Raw genomic sequence first — 19,526 nt, 5'->3', positions numbered from 1 at the left:
CAGAGGGGAACCTGAATTGTGAAGGGTCAAAGCACCCCCAGTATTAGTCTTTGCTCCATTGAGCTGGTGAGCTGCAGAGAGAACTGGTTGTAGTTATCGTCTTTTAGCTTCCATTAAGAAATCTGCAGGAATAAAACCAGAGGCAGTCTGATCATCCCTTTGTCAATAAACACTGAAAATGTGTCAGTGAGAAAGCAACATTCATGACGGACTCTTGATTCAGGATCTTGGTGTCCACTGTCTTTGAGGAGACTTCTGCTTTTAAACCTACACCCTGGAACTAACTCACAACCAGTCTTATCTGGATCTCAGAGTCTGCCAATGGACTTCAAGGCAACCTAGAATACAATGATTCCAAACACAGGGGCTTCATAATCCAAATTAAGAGGCAAAATTAAAAAGCAAATTAGCACTGGTCCTCCAAGACAGACACAACAAAAACTGGATTAGAAAGACTCACATCTGGTGGTATCTTGAACTTTATGACTGCATTTATTTCAAAGAAGCACCGAATTCCACACTTGATTAGATCCAATTCTGAAACATCCAAGTCACTGAAGTGGAATTCATAGAGCTCAACGTCAGTTGGGTCAGGTAGTTCTTCTTGCTGTAAGTAAAATTCAAGCTCTGGTGAGATGTTTGAAGATGGTTAACATCCTGACAGCTGTTTTTTATACAAGTAATCACAAATGTAACTCACCAAGATCTTTAGCATATCTTTTTGTTCACAATCTGCAGTATCTTTGTCCAACATCTCTTTTGTTTTCTGCGGAAAGGCACAGCATTGTTGCAAATATTTCCATTTACACTGTTGCTTTGTGTTAATTCGTGCCAATATGCCATTGCTGAACTCACCAAAATGGTCTGAAGTTCTTTCTCGGTGCACTTAGAATGATACATTAGCATTTCCGAAGCAATATTTTTCCTGCTTTCTAGTTTATTCATTTTGTCATAAGTGTCTGTATTCAGAAGCGACCATCCCAGGAACTGTGTCAGGGTCTGAGGTAAGCAAACAGCTACATTTAGTCAAGCAGGTTTAAAAATTTAAAACAGCATTCTCAGCAGTTAATACCTCGGATTCCTATGGAGAGGCAAATAAGCTATGATAAAATTTTATGCAATTTTTTTGTCAGCAATATCTAGCAGAATTTCCTCCCATCTTACATAGCATATAGCGGGTACCAAAGATCTGGGTGGCATGGTGGCTCAGTGGTTAGCACTACTACCTCACAGCACCAGGAACCCGGGTTTGATTCCTGCTTCGGGTGACTGTCTGTGTGGAGTTTGCACATTCTCACCGTGTCTACGTGGGTTTCCTCCCACAGTCCAAAGATGTGCAGGCTAGCTGAATTGGTCATGCTAAATTGCCCATAGTTTTAGGTGCATTAGTCAGAGGTAAATATAGGGGAGTGGGTGTAGGTGGGTCGCTTTTCAGAGGGTCGGTGTGGACTTGTTGGGCCAAATGTCCTGATTCATGCTCTGGGGAATATAATCTAGTCTATCAGAAATCAGGGTTAATAATAAGGCAGGGTGACCAACTCTGAGTGAACAAAACAAAAAGGAACATGTTGCCTTTGTTGGTAATGACAAGACTTTGGGATTGGGGGTGCTGGCAGGATGGTGGGAGCTGAGGGAGCAAAGGAGAAAGAATTAGTCCTCAACTCATGCAAGAGCCTAATACCCAGCGTTGTGGCCCAGAGTGAGTGTGGAACCCACACTCAGACCCCAAACACTGGACAGTCCCAAAAGTAAACCACCAACTTCCTGAGTATGAGCCACGCATAAACACTCAACCACCAGAGACAGAAGAAACACAGGACAGTGTCCATACCTGGGAATACCTGACACACAGCCAAATTATGGAAAAATCCAGGATGGTTTGTCATCCTGTATACCGGTCCTTAGAAGTGGCCAGGTGTGTATTTTCTCTGAATTATGTTTGAAACCAATTCAATATTTATCCACGTTAGGCAAAGAGTGTTAATTATAAAGAAGAGCTTTCTGTGACAGGGTTTTTGTTTTTAAAATGTGATATTATTTGATGCCATAAAAAAAATCTTAGATTGTAGGTTTCAGTGAGAAGAGAATGTGAAATCACTTTTTTTTTGTAGGAAGTTACCATTAAACACCAGAATTGTGATTGCGGATTTAAAACGTTGAATTTAACCTTACACACATTCCGACCCATGTTACATACAGGAAATTCCCTTTCCCCATGTCTTCCATGAGGGACACAACATTAATAACAAAGAGTGCGAATCACTTACATCCACCTTTCTTTCCATCTTCAGTACCAGAAACTGCATCATGTCACAATTACACATTTGTGAATCCAAAAAATACTGGGTCAATGTGTTTGTTTATGCTAAGCAATTATCATGAAGATATTCATGTTTGATAAATTCTGTGTATTTTTTTGATTCACATATTTTACTGGCAGATTCCACATCAGGTCAGAGGTTAGAAACATTGCAACAAGGAACAGACCTCCTAACTCCCCAGTGCCTGTCCACAATTTACAGGGCACAAGTCAGAAATGCCTGGCTGAGCTTCAACACACTCAAGAAGCTTGATACTATCCAAGTCAAGGCCATCCACTTTATTGGCACATCCACAAACATCCACTCTCTCCATTACTGATGCTCAGTAGTATGGTAGTGCATCAGGTTTGACTGAGAGTAAAGACATGCATTGTCTTGAAATATCTGAGCCCCAGCTGGACTGACATCTCTAGCTGTCTGACCTTTGCAATCAATTTCACAATGTTTATTTCTTTGATGGATACACATCAACGAGATTGATATAGATCGATATGGATTGTTGAAGATCAGCTTCGATTAATACAGATCATTGGATATTGATATAGATAAATGCAGATTGATAGAGTCATACATAAAGAGGCTATTTGGCCCATCGAGTCTGCACCAACCCTCCCAAGGAAGACATCCCACCAGACCATGGTCCCACCCTATCCCGATAACTCTGCATTTACCAAAGCTAATCCATCTAGCCTGCACATCCCTGGACACTACGGACAGTTTATCATGACCAGTCCACCCAACCTGCACATCTTTGGATTGTGGGATGAAACCAGAGCAACCAGCAGAAATCCCCCACGCACACTTGGGGAGAACATGCAAACTCCACAGACAGTCACCCAAGCTGGAATCGAACCTGGTCCCTGGTGCTGTGAGGCAGCAGTGCTAACCATTGAGCCACCGTGCCTTTCACAATGTTAATTAACGTAGGGTTGAGATTTCAAGTGCTTGTGGTTTCAGTCACTGAAACTTTAAGGATCTGGATGATAGGTACTTGTATTGATCTGTAGTAGAAAAAAAGATTTTTTTTAAGCTGGTGGAAGGTTTTCAGTGAATGACCAGCCCCAATCTCCCAGTTTCCAGTAGGTCAATGATGGGATTTACCCTGACAAGTACACATTGAGATATGCTGACTGTTCATTGATTTCCCAGGAAATTTAAAGTTACAGTGGGCAATTACTTTACATCTGAAATCCTCTGGAAGTCTCCAACTCTGAGCGAGAGTCAGAAACTTCAGAGGGCTCTTATCTACCTCAAGAGTTAACTGGGAATGACTGGAGAAATTAAAACCTGCTGTAACTCCTAATGACTCGCACTGACCACCCCCCCCCCAACTATTCACAATGACCTCCACCCCAAAAACCAGGTCAAACTCCACCAGCCAATATCTAAAATCCACCTAACCCACCTGGCACTCTACCCCTTACCCACCCCTTCACTTCCCTTAATAGTTTGTCAAAGAGGCAGAGACCTTTACATTGTGTCTGCATACTGCAGACAGCAATCACCACAAAGAAAATGTATTCTGCAGAGATTCACTCAGACACAACTTGTGTATTGCTGAACCATGTCTGTTGGGATGGATCTTACATCAGAAGTTAGCCCCACAAAATCGCAGAAAGGTAAAAAGGTAACATTTTGTCTGATATGGGTTAGAAGTAGAGATTCCAACCTGAATCTTAAAACTGGGGACAGTTTTTAAAAACGTTTTTTTTTTGTCTTACACATCTTACTGTTACTAGCAGGTTCATTGCTTCCATGCAGTGTATTATGGGTGAATAGTCGTGCAAGTGCCAATGCTAGGGATTGGAAGGGGCGGATTAGTGGAAGCCACATCTTGGGTTGGCGTGAGGGGCCAAAGGAGGTTTTTTGGGGGCATGAGGTAGCATAGGTACACGGAGGGTTAGAAAGTGAAAATTCAAGGACCATTCTGTTGTCATTCCAAATGGAATGAAGCTGAGGCACTACAGTCAACATCTACACACCAGCAGCTACTGTGCTACGTCCGACCTGGTGTGTGCGTGTTTGTCACCCACCAACAATTTAGATCTTCTGACTGTGAATTTCCAAAGGAAGGCCCCATTGTTGTGCTGCTGCAGTCTCACATTTCAACTGCTTCCTCGTCCCTGACACTTTATCAGGGCCTTGGAGGTGTGGGGTCTGGGCGAGACGCGAGCCAGAATCAAATGAGAAGTTCAGTGAGACCTACCTCATTGTCAAGAACATCGCAATCCATCTTTTACATTTACGGCTTTACCAAACACACCCAAATTAGCAGCTGGGGAAACACGACATGGGAATTAAAGCAGCTCCTGGCAGATTCAGCTCGCCACTTGTTCCAAACAACCTCAATTCTACCGTGACTGTGGGCACAACCCACAGGTACCAGCCAGACTTACCCTTCCTCTAAGGACATTGGCATCTCTCCCTCTCCTGCCACCTGTCCGATACACCGGTAGTGTACCCTGAAGCCCAGAACTGCCATGCAGAGCACACCCGCAAAATCAGCAATGGATGCAGTTACCTGTCAGGGACAGACTCCCAGCCTGGTTTGGACCAGGCAGCCTACTACAGGTGTTCACTTGTTGTCTTAGCGTGCATTCCCCTGATGCCTACAGGCATGTATGCTTCGCTTCTCCATGCCTCACAATGCCAACTGGCACAGTCACACAACCAGACAGATAGCTGGCTGTGCCAAATCAGTAGTCCTCAGTCCTCTGCATCACTTTCTCCATCAGGACCTCCATGTCTCCGTCAGAGGAAACATGGTGTCAACTATCCCCTTCTCAGCCACCTCATTTTTCAAAAGTGACCAGGTTAGCTGCCAGTGCCCCTCCAGGTGCATAGTGGGCTTTCACAGCTGGCATGAATGCAAAGGATACTGGTCCTTGGGCAGATAGCCTCTGAGTGGCCAATTGTTCTGTCATTACACGTGTTTTGATGGGTTGGAAATTGGGTGTGATATATTCCGCAGAGCAGGAATGGCGAATTTGGTAAGGTACAGGAAGGAAATCCACCTTTTCCATGGCAAGAACCCATTTAACAATTCAACGTAACTTGCAATGAGACAAAAGAACCCATGATTAAGCCCTTAGATTTGTCAATGAATGCGTTACTCAACACTCTCCCTGGGCCACGTTACTAGATCAGGATTAAAAGATACAACATCTGACGATTGCCAAATGGGGGCAGGGGGGTGGGAGCAGAGGAGTTAGGGGGGCGGGCACAATAAGAATATATGCTCCTGACCTCAGCAATAAAATAGTCACCACGACCTTCTGAACCATCTTGAGTGTTACCTACTTCAGTGATCTGTTCATCGTACTCATCAAACGGCTTCCCATCTTTCCTGTTGTAAAATGTAGCTATTCCCACTATCTCTTCTTTCTTATTCACAATCGGCAATGACAAGACATTTTTTATAATCCAGCCGGTTTCATCCACAGGTTCTTTCTATCAAAGGACAGAATTAACAAATGGTTGTGCACTCATGAGTGCAAACAATAAAATTTGAGAAATAAGTACAGTGAAAATCTAAATTAATAAATCAATCTATACCATAAATGTATAAGGGATCTAGTACAATAAACCAAGAAAAAATAATCATGTGCACTAACATGTTCATCAGTTACTGTGTGCCAACTCGCTGCCAGTTAAAGTTAGTTACTTGTACGGCAGAAATATTAACGTAATTTATATTTATTTCAAAGTGAAGAAAATGCTGTAATAAAGCAAACAGTAAATATTGAAATGTTTGTTACAATTTCAATTTCACTTTCACTAATTCAATGAAGCCATTGATAAGTTCAGAACTGGCACAGAATCAAAATTTGAACGTGCTAATGTTCCCAACCTAATACAAAGGGGAACCTCGATTATCCGATCGTGATGGGCGGGCACTATTTCATTCGGATAATTGATTATTCGGTGAATCGATTCAATGCCTTTCCTCTGGGGCTCGGAGTTTTCTGTTAAGTCCACTCCCTTTCAGGAGACGAGGCAGCAGCACACCATGCGTGAGCCCCTGCCTCCCCTTCTGCCACCCCCCGCCCAACCCCCAACCCCGTCCAACACTGCCCCTCAACCCCATCCAACACCGCCCCCCGCCCCAACCCTATCCAACACTGCACCCTGCCCCAACCCCGTCCAACACCGCACCCCTGCCCCAACCCCGACCAACACCGCACCCTGCCCCAACCCCGACCAACACTGCACCCTGCCCCAACCCCGTCCAACACCGCACCCTGCCCCAACCCCGACCAACACCGCACCCTGCCCCAACCCCGACCAACACTGCACCCTGCCCCAACCCCGTCCAACACCACACCCTGCCCCAACCCCGTCCAACACCGCACCCTGCCCCAACCCCGTCCAACACTGCACCCTGCCCCAACCCCGTCCAACACCGCACCCTGCCCCAACCCCGTCCAACACCACACCCTGCCCCAACCCCGTCCAACACCGCACCCTGCCCCAACTCCGTCCAACACCGCACCCTGCCCCAACCCCGTCCAACACCGCACCCTGCCCCAACCCTGACCAACACTGCACCCTGCCCCAACCCCGCCCAACACTGCACCCTGCCCCAACCCCGTCCAACACCGCACCCTGCCCCAACCCCGTCCAACACTGCACCCTGCCCCAACCCCGTCCAACACCGCACCCTGCCCCAACCCCGTCCAACACCGCACCCTGCCCCAACCCCGTCCAACACCGCACCCTGCCCCAACCCCGTCCAACACCGCACCCTGCCCCAACCCCGTCCAACACCACACCCTGCCCCAACCCCGTCCAACACCGCACCCTGCCCCAACTCCGTCCAACACCGCACCCTGCCCCAACCCCGTCCAACACCGCACCCTGCCCCAACCCTGACCAACACTGCACCCTGCCCCAACCCCGCCCAACACTGCACCCTGCCCCAACCCCGTCCAACACCGCACCCTGCCCCAACCCCGTCCAACACTGCACCCTGCCCCAACCCCGTCCAACACCGCACCCTGCCCCAACCCCGTCCAACACCGCACCCTGCCCCAACCCCGTCCAACACTGCACCCTGCCCCAACCCCGACCAACACCGCACCCTGCCCCAACCCCATCCAACACTGCACCCTGCCCCAACCCCGTCCAACACCACACCCTGCCCCAACCCCGTCCAACACTGCACCCTGCCCCAACCCCGACCAACACCGCACCCTGCCCCAACCCCGTCCAACACTGCACCCTGCCCCAACCCCGTCCAACACCGCACCCTGCCCCAACCCCGTCCAACACCGCACCCTGCCCCAACCCCGTCCAACACCGCACCCTGCCCCAACCCCGTCCAACACCGCACCCTGCCCCAACCCCGTCCAACACCACCCCCCGCCCCAACCCCATCCAACACCGCTCCTCGCCCCCAACCCCGACCAACACCGCCCCCCCGCCCTAACCCCATCCAACACCGCACCCCGACCCAACCCCATCCAACACCGCACCCCGACCCAACCCTGTCCAACACCGCACCCTCCCCCCAACTCCATCCAACACCGCTCCCCGCCCCCAACCCCGTCCAACACAGCCCCCGTTGAACACCGCCCCCTCCCCCAACCCCATCCAACACCGCACCCCGACCCAATCCCGTCCAACACCGCTCCCCGACCCACCTATGTCCAACACCGCCCCCGCCCCAACCCCGTCGAACACTGCCCCCGTCCAACACTGCCCCCGCCCCAACCCTGTCCAACACCACACCCCGACTCAACACTATTCAACACCACACCCCGCCCCAAACCGCCCATGCCCCAACCCGTCCAACACCGCCCCCCACCCTAACCCCATCCAACACCGCTCCTCGCCCCCAAACTCTTCCAACACTGCCCCCCATCCAACACCGCCCCCCGCCCCAACCCCATCCAACACTTCCCCCCCGCACTAAATCTGTCCAACACCGCCCCACGCCCCAACCCCGTCCAACACCGCAGCCCGACCCAACTCTGTCCAACACCTCCTGCCCCAAACCCCGTCCAACACCGCCCCCACCCCCAACCCCATCCAACACCTCCCCCTGCTTCCAATCGCGTCCAATACAGCCCCCTCCCCCCAACCCCATCCAGCACCACCCCCTGCCCTCAATCCCGTCCAACACTGCCCACACACCCCAACCCCATCCAACACGCCCCCAACGACGTCCAACACCGCCCCCCACCCCGACCCTGTCCAACAGCGACCCCGCACTCCACCCCGTCCAACACTGCCCACGCCCCCCAGCCCCGTCCAACAGAGCCCCCGCCCCCCAACCCCGTCCAACACCGCCCCCACCCCCTGCACCAACACCGTCCAACTCCGCCCCTTCCCCAACCCCATCCATCACTGACCCCCGCCCCAACTCTGTCCAACACTGCCCCCCGCTCCAACCCCGTCCAACACCACCCCCCGCCCCCCACCCCAACCCTGTCCAACACTGCCCCCCCCGTCCCCCAACCCCGTCCAACACTGCTCCCGTCCAACACCGGCCCCCGCCCCAAATCTGTCCAACACTGCCCCCCGCCCCAACCCCGTCCAACACCACCCCCACCTCCCATCCCAACCCTGTCCAACACTGCCCCCGTCCAACACCAACCCCGCCCCAAACCTGTCCAACATTGCCCCCACCCCCAACCCTGTCCAACACTGCCCCCGCCCCAACACTGCCCCCGCCCCAACACTGTCCAACACCGACCCCCGCCAAAACCCTGTCCAACACTACCTCTCCGCCCCCAACACAGTCCAACACTACCCCGTCCAACACCGCCCACCCGCCCCAAACCTGTCCAACCTACACCCGCCACCCCAACCCTGTCCAACACTGTCCCCCCACCCCAACCCTGTCCAACACTGCCGCACGCCCCCCCAACCCCGTCCAACACTGCCCCCCGCCCCCCCAAACCCGTCCAACATTGCCCCCGTCCAACACTGCCCCCGTCCCCCAACCCCATCCAACATCGCCCCCCAACCCTCAACCCTGTGCAACACTGCCCCCCGCCCCCAACCCCGTCCAACACCGCCCCCTGCCCACAGCCGCGTCCAACACCGCACCCCGCCCACCCAACGCCGTCCAACACCGCACCTTGCCCCCCAACACAGTCCAACACTGCCTCCCGCCCCCAACCCCGTCCAATACCACCCCCTGCCCCCCAAACCCGTCTAACACCTTGCCCTGCCCCAACCCCGTCCAACACCTCCCCCTACATCCATCCCCGTCCAACACCGCGCCCTGCCCCACAAACCCGTCCAACACCTCCCCCTACATCCATCCCCGTCCAACACCGCGCCCTGCCCCCCAAACCCGTCCAACACCGCCACCTCTCGCCAACCCCGTCCAGCACCGCCACCTCCCCACAACCACATCCAACACCGCCCCCTCACCCCAACCCCGTCCAACACCTTCCCCTGCACTCCATCCCCGTCCAACATCGCCCCCGCCCCAACCCGTCCAACATTGCCCCCGTCCAACACTGCCCCCGTCCCCCAACCCCATCCAACATCGCCCCCCAACCCTCAACCCTGTGCAACACTGCCCCCCGCCCCCAACCCCGTCCAACACCGCACCCCGACCCAAACCTGTCCAACACCGCACCCTGCCCCAAACCTGTCCAACACCGCACCCTGCCCCAAACCTGTCCAACACCGCACCCTGCCCCAAACCTGTCCAACACCGCACCCTGCCCCAAACCTGTCCAACACCGCACCCTGCCCCAAACCTGTACAACACCGCACCCTGCCCCAAACCTGTCCAACACCGCACCCCGACCCAAACCTGTCCAACACCGCACGGTGAATTGATTCAATGCATTTTCTTTGGGGCTCGGAGTTTTCTGTTAAGTCCACTCCCTTTCAGGAGACGAGGCAGCAGCACACCATGCGCCTCCGCTTCTACCCCCTCGCCTACCCCCCAACCCCGTCCAACACCGCCCCCCGCACACAACCGCGTCCAACACCGTCCTCACTCCGCAACCCCGTACAACACCACCACCCCACCCCCCAACCTCGTCCAACACCACCCCCCACTCCCCAACCTCATCCAACACTGCCCCCGGCCCCCAATCCTGTCCAACACCGCCCCCCACCCCGCAACCCCGTCCAACACCTCCCATCGCCCCCTAAACCCGTCCAACACCGCCCCCCCACCCCGCAGCCCCATTCAACACCTCCCCCTCCCCCTAACCCGTCCAACACCGCCCCCGCCCCAACCCCATCCAACACCGCACCCCAACTCAATCCTGTCCAACACCACACCCTGCCCCAACCCCGTCCAACACCACCCCCCGCCCCAACCCCATCCAACACCGCTCCTCGCCCCCAACCCCGTCCAACACCGCCCCCGCCCCCTGCACCAACACCGTCCAACTCCGCCCCTTCCCCAACCCCATCCATCACTGACCCCCGCCCCAACTCTGTCCAACACTGCCCGCCGCTCCAACCCCGTCCAACACCACCCCCCGCCCCCCACCCCAACCCTGTCCAACACTGCCCCCCCGTCCCCCAACCCCGTCCAACACTGCTCCCGTCCAACACCGGCCCCCGCCCCAAATCTGTCCAACACTGCCCCCCGCCCCAACCCCGTCCAACACCACCCCCGCCTCCCATCCCAACCCTGTCCAACACTGCCCCCGTCCAACACCAACCCCACCCCAAACCTGTCCAACATTGCCCCCACCCCCCAACCCTGTCCAACACTGCCCCCGCCCCAACACTGTCCCTGCCCCAACACTGTCCAACACCGACCCGCGCCAAAACCCTGTCCAACACCACCTCTCCGCCCCCAACACAGTCCAACACTACCCCATCCAACACCGCCCACCCGCCCCAAACCTGTCCAACCTACACCCGCCACCCCAACCCTGTCCAACACTGCCCCCCCCCACCCCAACCCTGTCCAACACTGCCGCACGCCCCCCAACCCCGTCCAACACTGTCCCCCGCCCCCCCAAACCCGTCCAACATTGCCCCCGTCCAACACTGCCCCCGTCCCTCAACCCCATCCAACATCGCCCCCCAACCCTCAACCCTGTGCAACACTGCCCCCCGCCCCCAACCCCGTCCAACACCACCCCCTGCCCACAGCCGCGTCCAACACCGCACCCCGCCCACCCAACGCCGTCCAACACCGCACCTTGCCCCCCAACACAGTCCAACACTGCCTCCCGCCCCCAACCCCGTCCAATACCACCCCCTGCCCCCCAAACCCGTCTAACACCTTGCCCTGCCCCCAACCCCGTCCAACACCTCCCCCTACATCCATCCCCGTCCAACACCGCGCCCTGCCCCCCAAACCCGTCCAACACCGCCACCTCTCGCCAACCCCGGCCAGCACCGCCACCTCCCCACAACCACATCCAACACCGCCCCCTCACCCCAACCCCGTCCAACACCTTCCCCTGCACTCCATCCCCGTCCAACATCGCCCCCGCCCCAACCCCGTCCAACACCGCCCCAGCCCCAACCCCGTCCAACACCGCCCCAGCCCCAACCCCGTCCACCACCACCCCCGCCCCAACCCCGTCCAACACCGCCCCAGCCCCAACCCCGTCCAACACCGCACACCGACCCAACAATGTCCAACACCACCCCACGCCCCAACCCCGTCCAACACCACACCCCGACCCAACACCGCCCAACACCGCACCCCGACCCAATCCTGTCCAACACCACACCCCGACCCAACCCTGTCCAACATCGCACCCCGACCCAATCCTGTCCAACACCGCACCGTGCCCCAAACCTGTCCAACAACGCACCCCGACCCAACCCCGTCCAACACCGCACCCTGCCCCAAACCTGTCCAACACCGCACCCTGCCCCAAACCTGTCCAACACTGCACCCTGCCCCAAACCTGTCCAACACCGCACCCTGCCCCAAACCTGTCCAACACCGCACGGTGAATTGATTCAATGCATTTTCTTTGGGGCTCGGAGTTTTCTGTTAAGTCCACTCCCTTTCAGGAGACGAGGCAGCAGCACACCATGCGCCTCCGCTTCTACCCCCTCGCCTACCCCCCAACCCCGTCCAACACCGCCCCCCGCACACAACCGCGTCCAACACCGTCCTCACTCCGCAACCCCGTACAACACCACCACCCCACCCCCCAACCTCGTCCAACACCACCCCCCACTCCCCAACCTCATCCAACACTGCCCCCGGCCCCCAATCCTGACCAACACCGCCCCCCACCCCGCAACCCCGTCCAACACCTCCCATCGCCCCCTAAACCCGTCCAACACCGCCCCCCCACCCCGCAGCCCCATTCAACACCTCCCCCTCCCCCTAACCCGTCCAACACCACCCCCCGCCCCAACCCCATCCAACACCGCTCCCCCCAATCCTGTCCAACACTGCCCCCGTCCAACACCGCCCCCGCCCCAACCCCATCCAACACCGCACCCCAACTCAATCCTGTCCAACACCACACCCTGCCCCAACCCCGTCCAACACCACCCCCCGCCCCAACACCATCCAACACCGCTCCTCGCCCCCAACCCCGTCCAACACCGCCCCCCGCCCCAACCCCATCCAACACTGCAACCCGACCCAACCCCGTCCAACACTGCACCCCGCCCCAAACCTGTCCAACACCACCCTACGCCCCAACCCCATCCAACACCGCACCCCGACCCAACCCTGTCCAACACCGCACCCTCCCCCAACTCCATCCAACACTGCTCCCCGCCCCAACCCCGTCCAACACAGCCCCCGTCGAACACTGCCCCCTCCCCCCAACCCCATCCAACACCGCACCCGCCCCAACCCCGTCGAACACTGCCCCCGTCCAACACTGCCCCCGCCCCAACCCCGTCCAACACCGCCCCCCAACCCTATCCAACCCCAACACGCCCCCCAACGACGTTCAACACCGCCCCAACACCGTCCAACAGCGCCCCCCACCCCCGACCCTGTCCAACAGCGACCCCGCACCCCACCCCGTCCAACACTGCCCTCGCCCCCAGCCCCATCCAACAGAGCCCCCCGCCCCCCAACCCCGTCCAACTCCGCCCCTTCCCCAATCCCATCCATCACTGACCCCCGCCCCAAATCTGTCCAACACCGCCTCCGCCCCCTGCACCAACACCGTCCAACTCCACCCCTTCCCCAACCCCATCCATCACTGACCCCTGCCCCAAATCTGTCCAACACTGCCCCCCGCCCCAACCCCGTCCAACACTGCCCCGTCCAACACCAACCCCGCCCCAAACCTGTCCAACATTGCCCCCGCCCCACCAACCCTGTCCAACACTGCCCCGCCCCAACACTGTCCCCGCCCCAACACTGTCCAACACCGACCCCCGCCAAAACCCCGTCCAACACTGCGCCCTGCCCTGCAACCCCGTCCAACAGAGCCCACTGTCCCCCAACCCCATCCAACACTGCCCACACCCCCAACCCCGTCCAACACTGCCCCCTGCCCCCAACCCCGTCCGACACCTCCCTCTGCCCCCCCAACTCCATTCAACACCTCCCCCTGCCCCCTAACCCCGTCCAACACTTCCTCCTTCCCCCCAACCCCGTCCAACACTGCCCCACGCCCCAACCCCATCCAACACCGGCCCCTCCCCCGCAACTCTGTCCGACAGAGCCCCCTGCCCCCAACCCCGTCTGACACCTCCCTCTGCCCCCCCAACTCCATCCAACACCTCCCCCTGCCCCCAACCCCGTCCAACACTTCCTCCTGCCACCCAACCCCGTCCAACACCACCCCACGCCCCCCACCCCACAACCCCATCCAAAACTGCCACCCGCCCCTGACCCCGTCCAACAACGCCCCCCGTCCACCCCTCCTCGTCCAACACTGCCCCGCCCCCAACCCAGTCCAACACCGCCCCGCCCCCAACTCCGTCCAACACCTCCCCCTGCCCCCCAACCCCGTCCAACACCTCCCCCTGCACCCAACCCCGTCCAACACCACCCCACGCCCCCCACCCCACAACCCCATCCAAAACTGCCACCCGCCCCCAACCCCGTCCAACACCTCCCCCTGCCCCCTAACCCGGTTCAACACTTCCTCCTGCCCCCCAACCCTGTCCAACACTGCCCCACGCCCCCAACCCCATCCAACACCTCCCTCCTGCCCCCCAACCCCGTCCAACACTGCCCCACGCCCCCAACCCCGTCCAACACCACCCCCCGCCCCAACCCCATCCAACACCGCTCCTCGCTCCCAACCCCGTCCAACACCACACCCCGCCCCAACCCCATCCAACACCGCTCCCCCCAATCCTGTCCAACACTGCCCCCGTCCAACACCGCCCCCGCCCCAACCCCATCCAACACCGCACCCCAACTCAATCCTGTCCAACACCACACCCTGCCCCAACCCCGTCCAACACCACCCCCCGCCCCAACCCCATCCAACACTGCAACCCGACCCAACCCCGTCCAACACTGCACCCCGCCCCAAACCTGTCCAACACCACCCTACGCCCCAACCCCATCCAACACCGCACCCCGACCCAACCCTGTCCAACACCGCACCCTCCCCCCAACTCCATCCAACACTGCTCCCCGCCCCAACCCCGTCCAACACAGCCCCCGTCGAACACTGCCCCCTCCCCCCAACCCCATCCAACACCGCACCCCGACCCACCTATGTCCAACACCGCCCCCGCCCCAACCCCGTGGGAACACTGCCCCCGTCCAACACTGCCCCCGCCCCAACCCTGTCCAACACCACACCCCGACTCAACACTATTCAACACCACACCCCGCCCCAAACCTTTCCAACACCGCCCATCCCCCAACCCCGTCCAACACCGCCCCCCAACCCTATCCAACCCCAACAAGACCCCCAACGACGTTCAACACCGCCCCAACACCGTCCAACAGCGCCCCCCACCCCCGACCCTGTCCAACAGCGACCCCGCACCCCACCCCGTCCAACACTGCCCTCGCCCCCAGCCCCGTCCAACAGAGCCCCCCGCCCCCAACCCCGTCCAACTCCGCCCCTTCCCCAATCCCATCCATCACTGACCCCCGCCCCAAATCTGTCCAACACTGCCCCCCGCCCCAACCCTGTCCAACACCGCCTCCGCCCCCTGCACCAACACCGTCCAACTCCACCCCTTCCCCAACCCCATCCATCACTGACCCCTGCCCCAAATCTGTCCAACACTGCCCCCCGCCCCAACCCCGTCCAACACTGCCCCGTCCAACACCAACCCCGCCCCAAACCTGTCCAACATTGCCCCCGCCCCCCCAACCCTGTCCAACACTGCCCCGCCCCAACACTGTCCCCGCCCCAACACTGTCCAACACCGACCCCCGCCAAAACCCCGTCCAACACTGCGCCCTGCCCTGCAACCCCGTCCAACAGAGCCCACTGTCCCCCAACCCCATCCAACACTGCCCACACCCCCAACCCCGTCCAACACCGCCCCCTGCCCCCAACCCCGTCCGACACCTCCCTCTGCCCCCCCAAACCCGTCCGACACCTCCCTCTGCCCCCCCAACTCCATCCAACACTTCCTCCTTCCCCCCAACCCCGTCCAACACTGCCCCACGCCCCAACCCCATCCAACACCGGCCCCTCCCCCGCAACTCTGTCCGACAGAACCCCTGCCCCCAACCCCGTCCGACACCTCCCTCTGCCCCCCCAACTCCATCCAACACCTCCCCCTGCCCCCTAACCCCGTCCAACACTTCCTCCTGCCCCCCAACCCCGTCCAACACCACCCCACGCCCCCCACCCCACAACCCCATCCAAAACTGCCACACGCCCCTGACCCCGTCCAACAACGCCCCCCGTCCACCCCTCCTCGTCCAACACTGCCCCGCCCCCAACCCAGTCCAACACCGCCCCGCCCCCAACCCAGTCCAACACCGCCCCGCCCCCAACTCCATCCAACACCTCCCTCTGCCCCCCAACCCCGTCCAACACCTCCCCCTGCACCCAACCCCGTCCAACACCACCCCACGCCCTCCACCCCACAACCCCATCCAAAACTGCCACCCGCCCCCAACTCCGTCCAACACCTCCCCCTGCCCCCTAACCCCGTTCAACACTTCCTCTTGCCCCCCAAACCCGTCCAACACTGCCCCACGCCCCCAACCCCATCCAACACCTCCCTCCTGCCCCCCAACCCTGTCCAACACCACCCCACGCCCCCCACCCCACAACCCCATCCAAAACTGCCACCCGCCCTCAACCCCGTCCAACACCACCCCCCGCCCCAACACCATGCAACACCGCTCCTCGCCCCCAACCCCGTCCAACACCGCCCCCCGCCCCAACCCCATCCAACACTGCAACCCGACCCAACCCCGTCCAACACTGCACCCCGCCCCAAACCTGTCCAACACCACCCTACGCCCCAACCCCATCCAACACCGCACCCCGACCCAACCCTGTCCAACACCGCACCCTCCCCCCAACTCCATCCAACACTGCTCCCCGCCCCAACCCCGTCCAACACTGCCCCCGTCAAACACTGCCCCCTCCCCCCAACCCCATCCAACACCGCACCCCGACCCACCTATGTCCAACACCGCCCCCGCCCCAACCCCGTCGAACACTGCCCCCGTCCAACACTGCCCCCGCCCCAACCCTGTCCAACACCACACCCCGACTCAACACTATTCAACACCACACCCCGCCCCAAACCTTTCCAACACCGCCCATGCCCCAACCCCGTCCAACACCGCCCCCCAACCCTATCCAACCCCAACATGCCCCCCAACGACGTTCAACACCGCCCCAACACCGTCCAACAGCGCCCCCCACCCCCGACCCTGTCCAACAGCGACCCCGCACCCCATCCCCGTCCAACACTGCCCTCGCCCCCAGCCCCATCCAACAGAGCCCCCCGCCCCCCAACCCCGTCCAACTCCGCCCCTTCCCCAATCCCATCCATCACTGACCCCCGCCCCAAATCTGTCCAACACTGCCCCCCGCCCCAACCCCGTCCAACACTGCCCCGTCCAACACCAACCCCGCCCCAAACCTGTCCAACATTGCCCCCGCCCCCCCAACCCTGTCCAACACTGCCCCGCCCCAACACTGTCCCCGCCCCAACACTGTCCAACACCGACCCCCGCCAAAACCCCGTCCAACACTGCGCCCTGCCCTGCAACCCCGTCCAACAGAGCCCACTGTCCCCCAACCCCATCCAACACTGCCCACACCCCCAACCCCGTCCAACACCGCCCCCTGCCCCCAACCCCGTCCGACACCTCCCTCTGCCCCCCCAACTCCATCCAACACCTCCCCCTGCCCCCTAACCCCGTCCAACACTTCCTCCTTCCCCCCAACCCCGTCCAACACTGCCCCACGCCCCAACCCCATCCAACACCGGCCCCTCCCCCGCAACTCTGTCCGACAGAGCCCCCTGCCCCCAACCCCGTCCGACACCTCCCTCTGCCTCCCCAACTCCATCCAACACCTCCCCCTGCCCCCTAACCCCGTCCAACACTTCCTCCTGCCCCCCAACCCCGTCCAACACCACCCCACGCCCCCCACCCCACAACCCCATCCAAAACTGCCACCCGCCCCTGACCCCGTCCAACAACACCCCCGTCCACCCCTCCTCATCCAACACTGCCCCGCCCCCAACTCAGTCCAACACCGCCCCGCCCCCAACTCCGTCCAACACCTCCCCCTGCCCCCCAACCCCGTCCAACACCTCCCCCTGCACCCAACCCCGTCCAACACCACCCCACGCCCCCCACCCCACAACCCCATCCAAAACTGCCACCTGCCCCCAACTCCGTCCAACACCTCCCCCTGCCCCCTAACCCCGTTCAACACTTCCTCCTGCCCCCCAACCCCGTCCAACACTGCCCCACGCCCCCAACCCCATCCAACACCTCCCTCCTGCCCCCCAACCCCGTCCAACACTGCCCCACGCCCCCAACCCCGTCCAACACTGCCCCACGCCCCCAACCCCATCCAACACCGCCCCCTGCCCCCCAACCCTGTCCAACACCTCCCCCTGCACCCAACCCCGTCCAACACCACCCCACGCCCCCCACCCCACAACCCCATCCAAAACTGCCACCCGCCCCCAACTCCGTCCAACACCTCCCCCTGCCCCCTAACCCCGTTCAACACTTCCTCCTGCCCCCCAACCCCGTCCAACACTGCCCCACGCCCCCAACCCCATCCAACACCTCCCTCCTGCCCCCCAACCCCGTCCAACACTGCCCCACGCCCCCAACCCCGTCCAACACTGCCCCACGCCCCCAACCCCATCCAACACCTCCCCCTGCCCCCTTGCCCCATCCAACACCTTCGAATGCCCCTCCCCCGCAACTCTGTCCGACAGAGCCCTCTGCCCCCAACACCGACACCGCCCCCAACCCGATCCAACACCTACCCCTGCCCCCCAGCCCCATCCAACACCTCCGCATGCCCCTAACCCCGTTCAACACCGCACCTGCCCCCCAACCCCATCCAAAAATGCCCCTTGCCCGCAACCCCGTCCAACACCTTCCCCTTCCCCTCAACCTCGCCTAACACCGCCCCTCCCCCACAACCCCGTCCAACACCTCCCCCTGCCCCCAACCCCATCCAACACCTCCCCTGCCCCAAAACTGTCCAATACTGCCCCGCTCCCAACCCTGTTCAACACTGCCCTCCGCCCCAACACTGTCCAACACCGACCCCCGCCTCAACCCTGTCCAACACCGCCCCCTGCACCCAAACCTGTCCAACACTGCACCCGCCCACCAACCCTGTCCAATACTGGCCCCCGCCCCAACCCTGTCCAACACTGCCCCACGCCCCCCAACCCCATCCAACACTGCCCCCCGCTCCCCAAACCCGTCCAGCACTGCCCCCGTCCAACACCGCCCCCCACACCAAACCTGTCCAACACTGCCCCACGCCCTGCAACCCCGTAAAATATTGACCCCCGCACCAACCCTGTCCAACACTGACCCCCGCCCCCTAACCTCGTCCAACACCGCACCCCGCCCCAACCCCGTCCAACACCGCCCCAGCCGCCTGCCCCCAACCCTGTCAAACACCGCCACCCTGCCCCAACCCCGTCCAACACTGCCCCCCGTCCAACACTGCCCCCCGTCCCAAACCTGTCCAACACTGCTCCCACCCCAACCCTGTCCAACACCGCCCTGCAACCCCGTCACAACCCTGTACAACACTGTCCCCCCGTCCAACACCGCCCCCACCCCCTGCCCCCGCCCCAAACATGTCCAACACTGCCCCCACCCTGCAAACCTTTGCAACACCATGCCCGGCC

At 59.8% G+C, this 19,526-nt stretch overlaps 1 protein-coding gene across 2 annotated transcripts in view; it reads right to left on the bottom strand.

Annotated features, from left to right (window-relative positions):
• The window catches only part of pde6c (phosphodiesterase 6C, cGMP-specific, cone, alpha prime), a 73,710-nt gene that overhangs the window by 14,039 nt on the left and 40,145 nt on the right, over positions 1–19,526 (bottom strand). For both annotated transcript variants that reach the window (XM_087999007.1, XM_087999008.1), the window contains exons 9-12: positions 5,622–5,771; positions 856–999; positions 701–766; positions 461–607 (exon numbers count right to left, since the gene is read on the bottom strand). In XM_087999007.1, coding sequence (XP_087855133.1) covers positions 461–607; positions 701–766; positions 856–999; positions 5,622–5,771 — 507 coding nt within the window. The remainder of the gene's footprint in view (positions 1–460; positions 608–700; positions 767–855; positions 1,000–5,621; positions 5,772–19,526) is intronic.

The sequence above is a fragment of the Chiloscyllium plagiosum genome, unplaced genomic scaffold, assembly GCF_037043375.1.
Source record: "Chiloscyllium plagiosum isolate Xiang-an unplaced genomic scaffold, Cpla_swu_hap1 HiC_scaffold_22, whole genome shotgun sequence".
In the NCBI taxonomy this organism is placed as follows: Eukaryota; Metazoa; Chordata; class Chondrichthyes; order Orectolobiformes; family Hemiscylliidae; genus Chiloscyllium; species Chiloscyllium plagiosum.
This window is presented reverse-complemented; position numbering and strand designations above follow the sequence as displayed.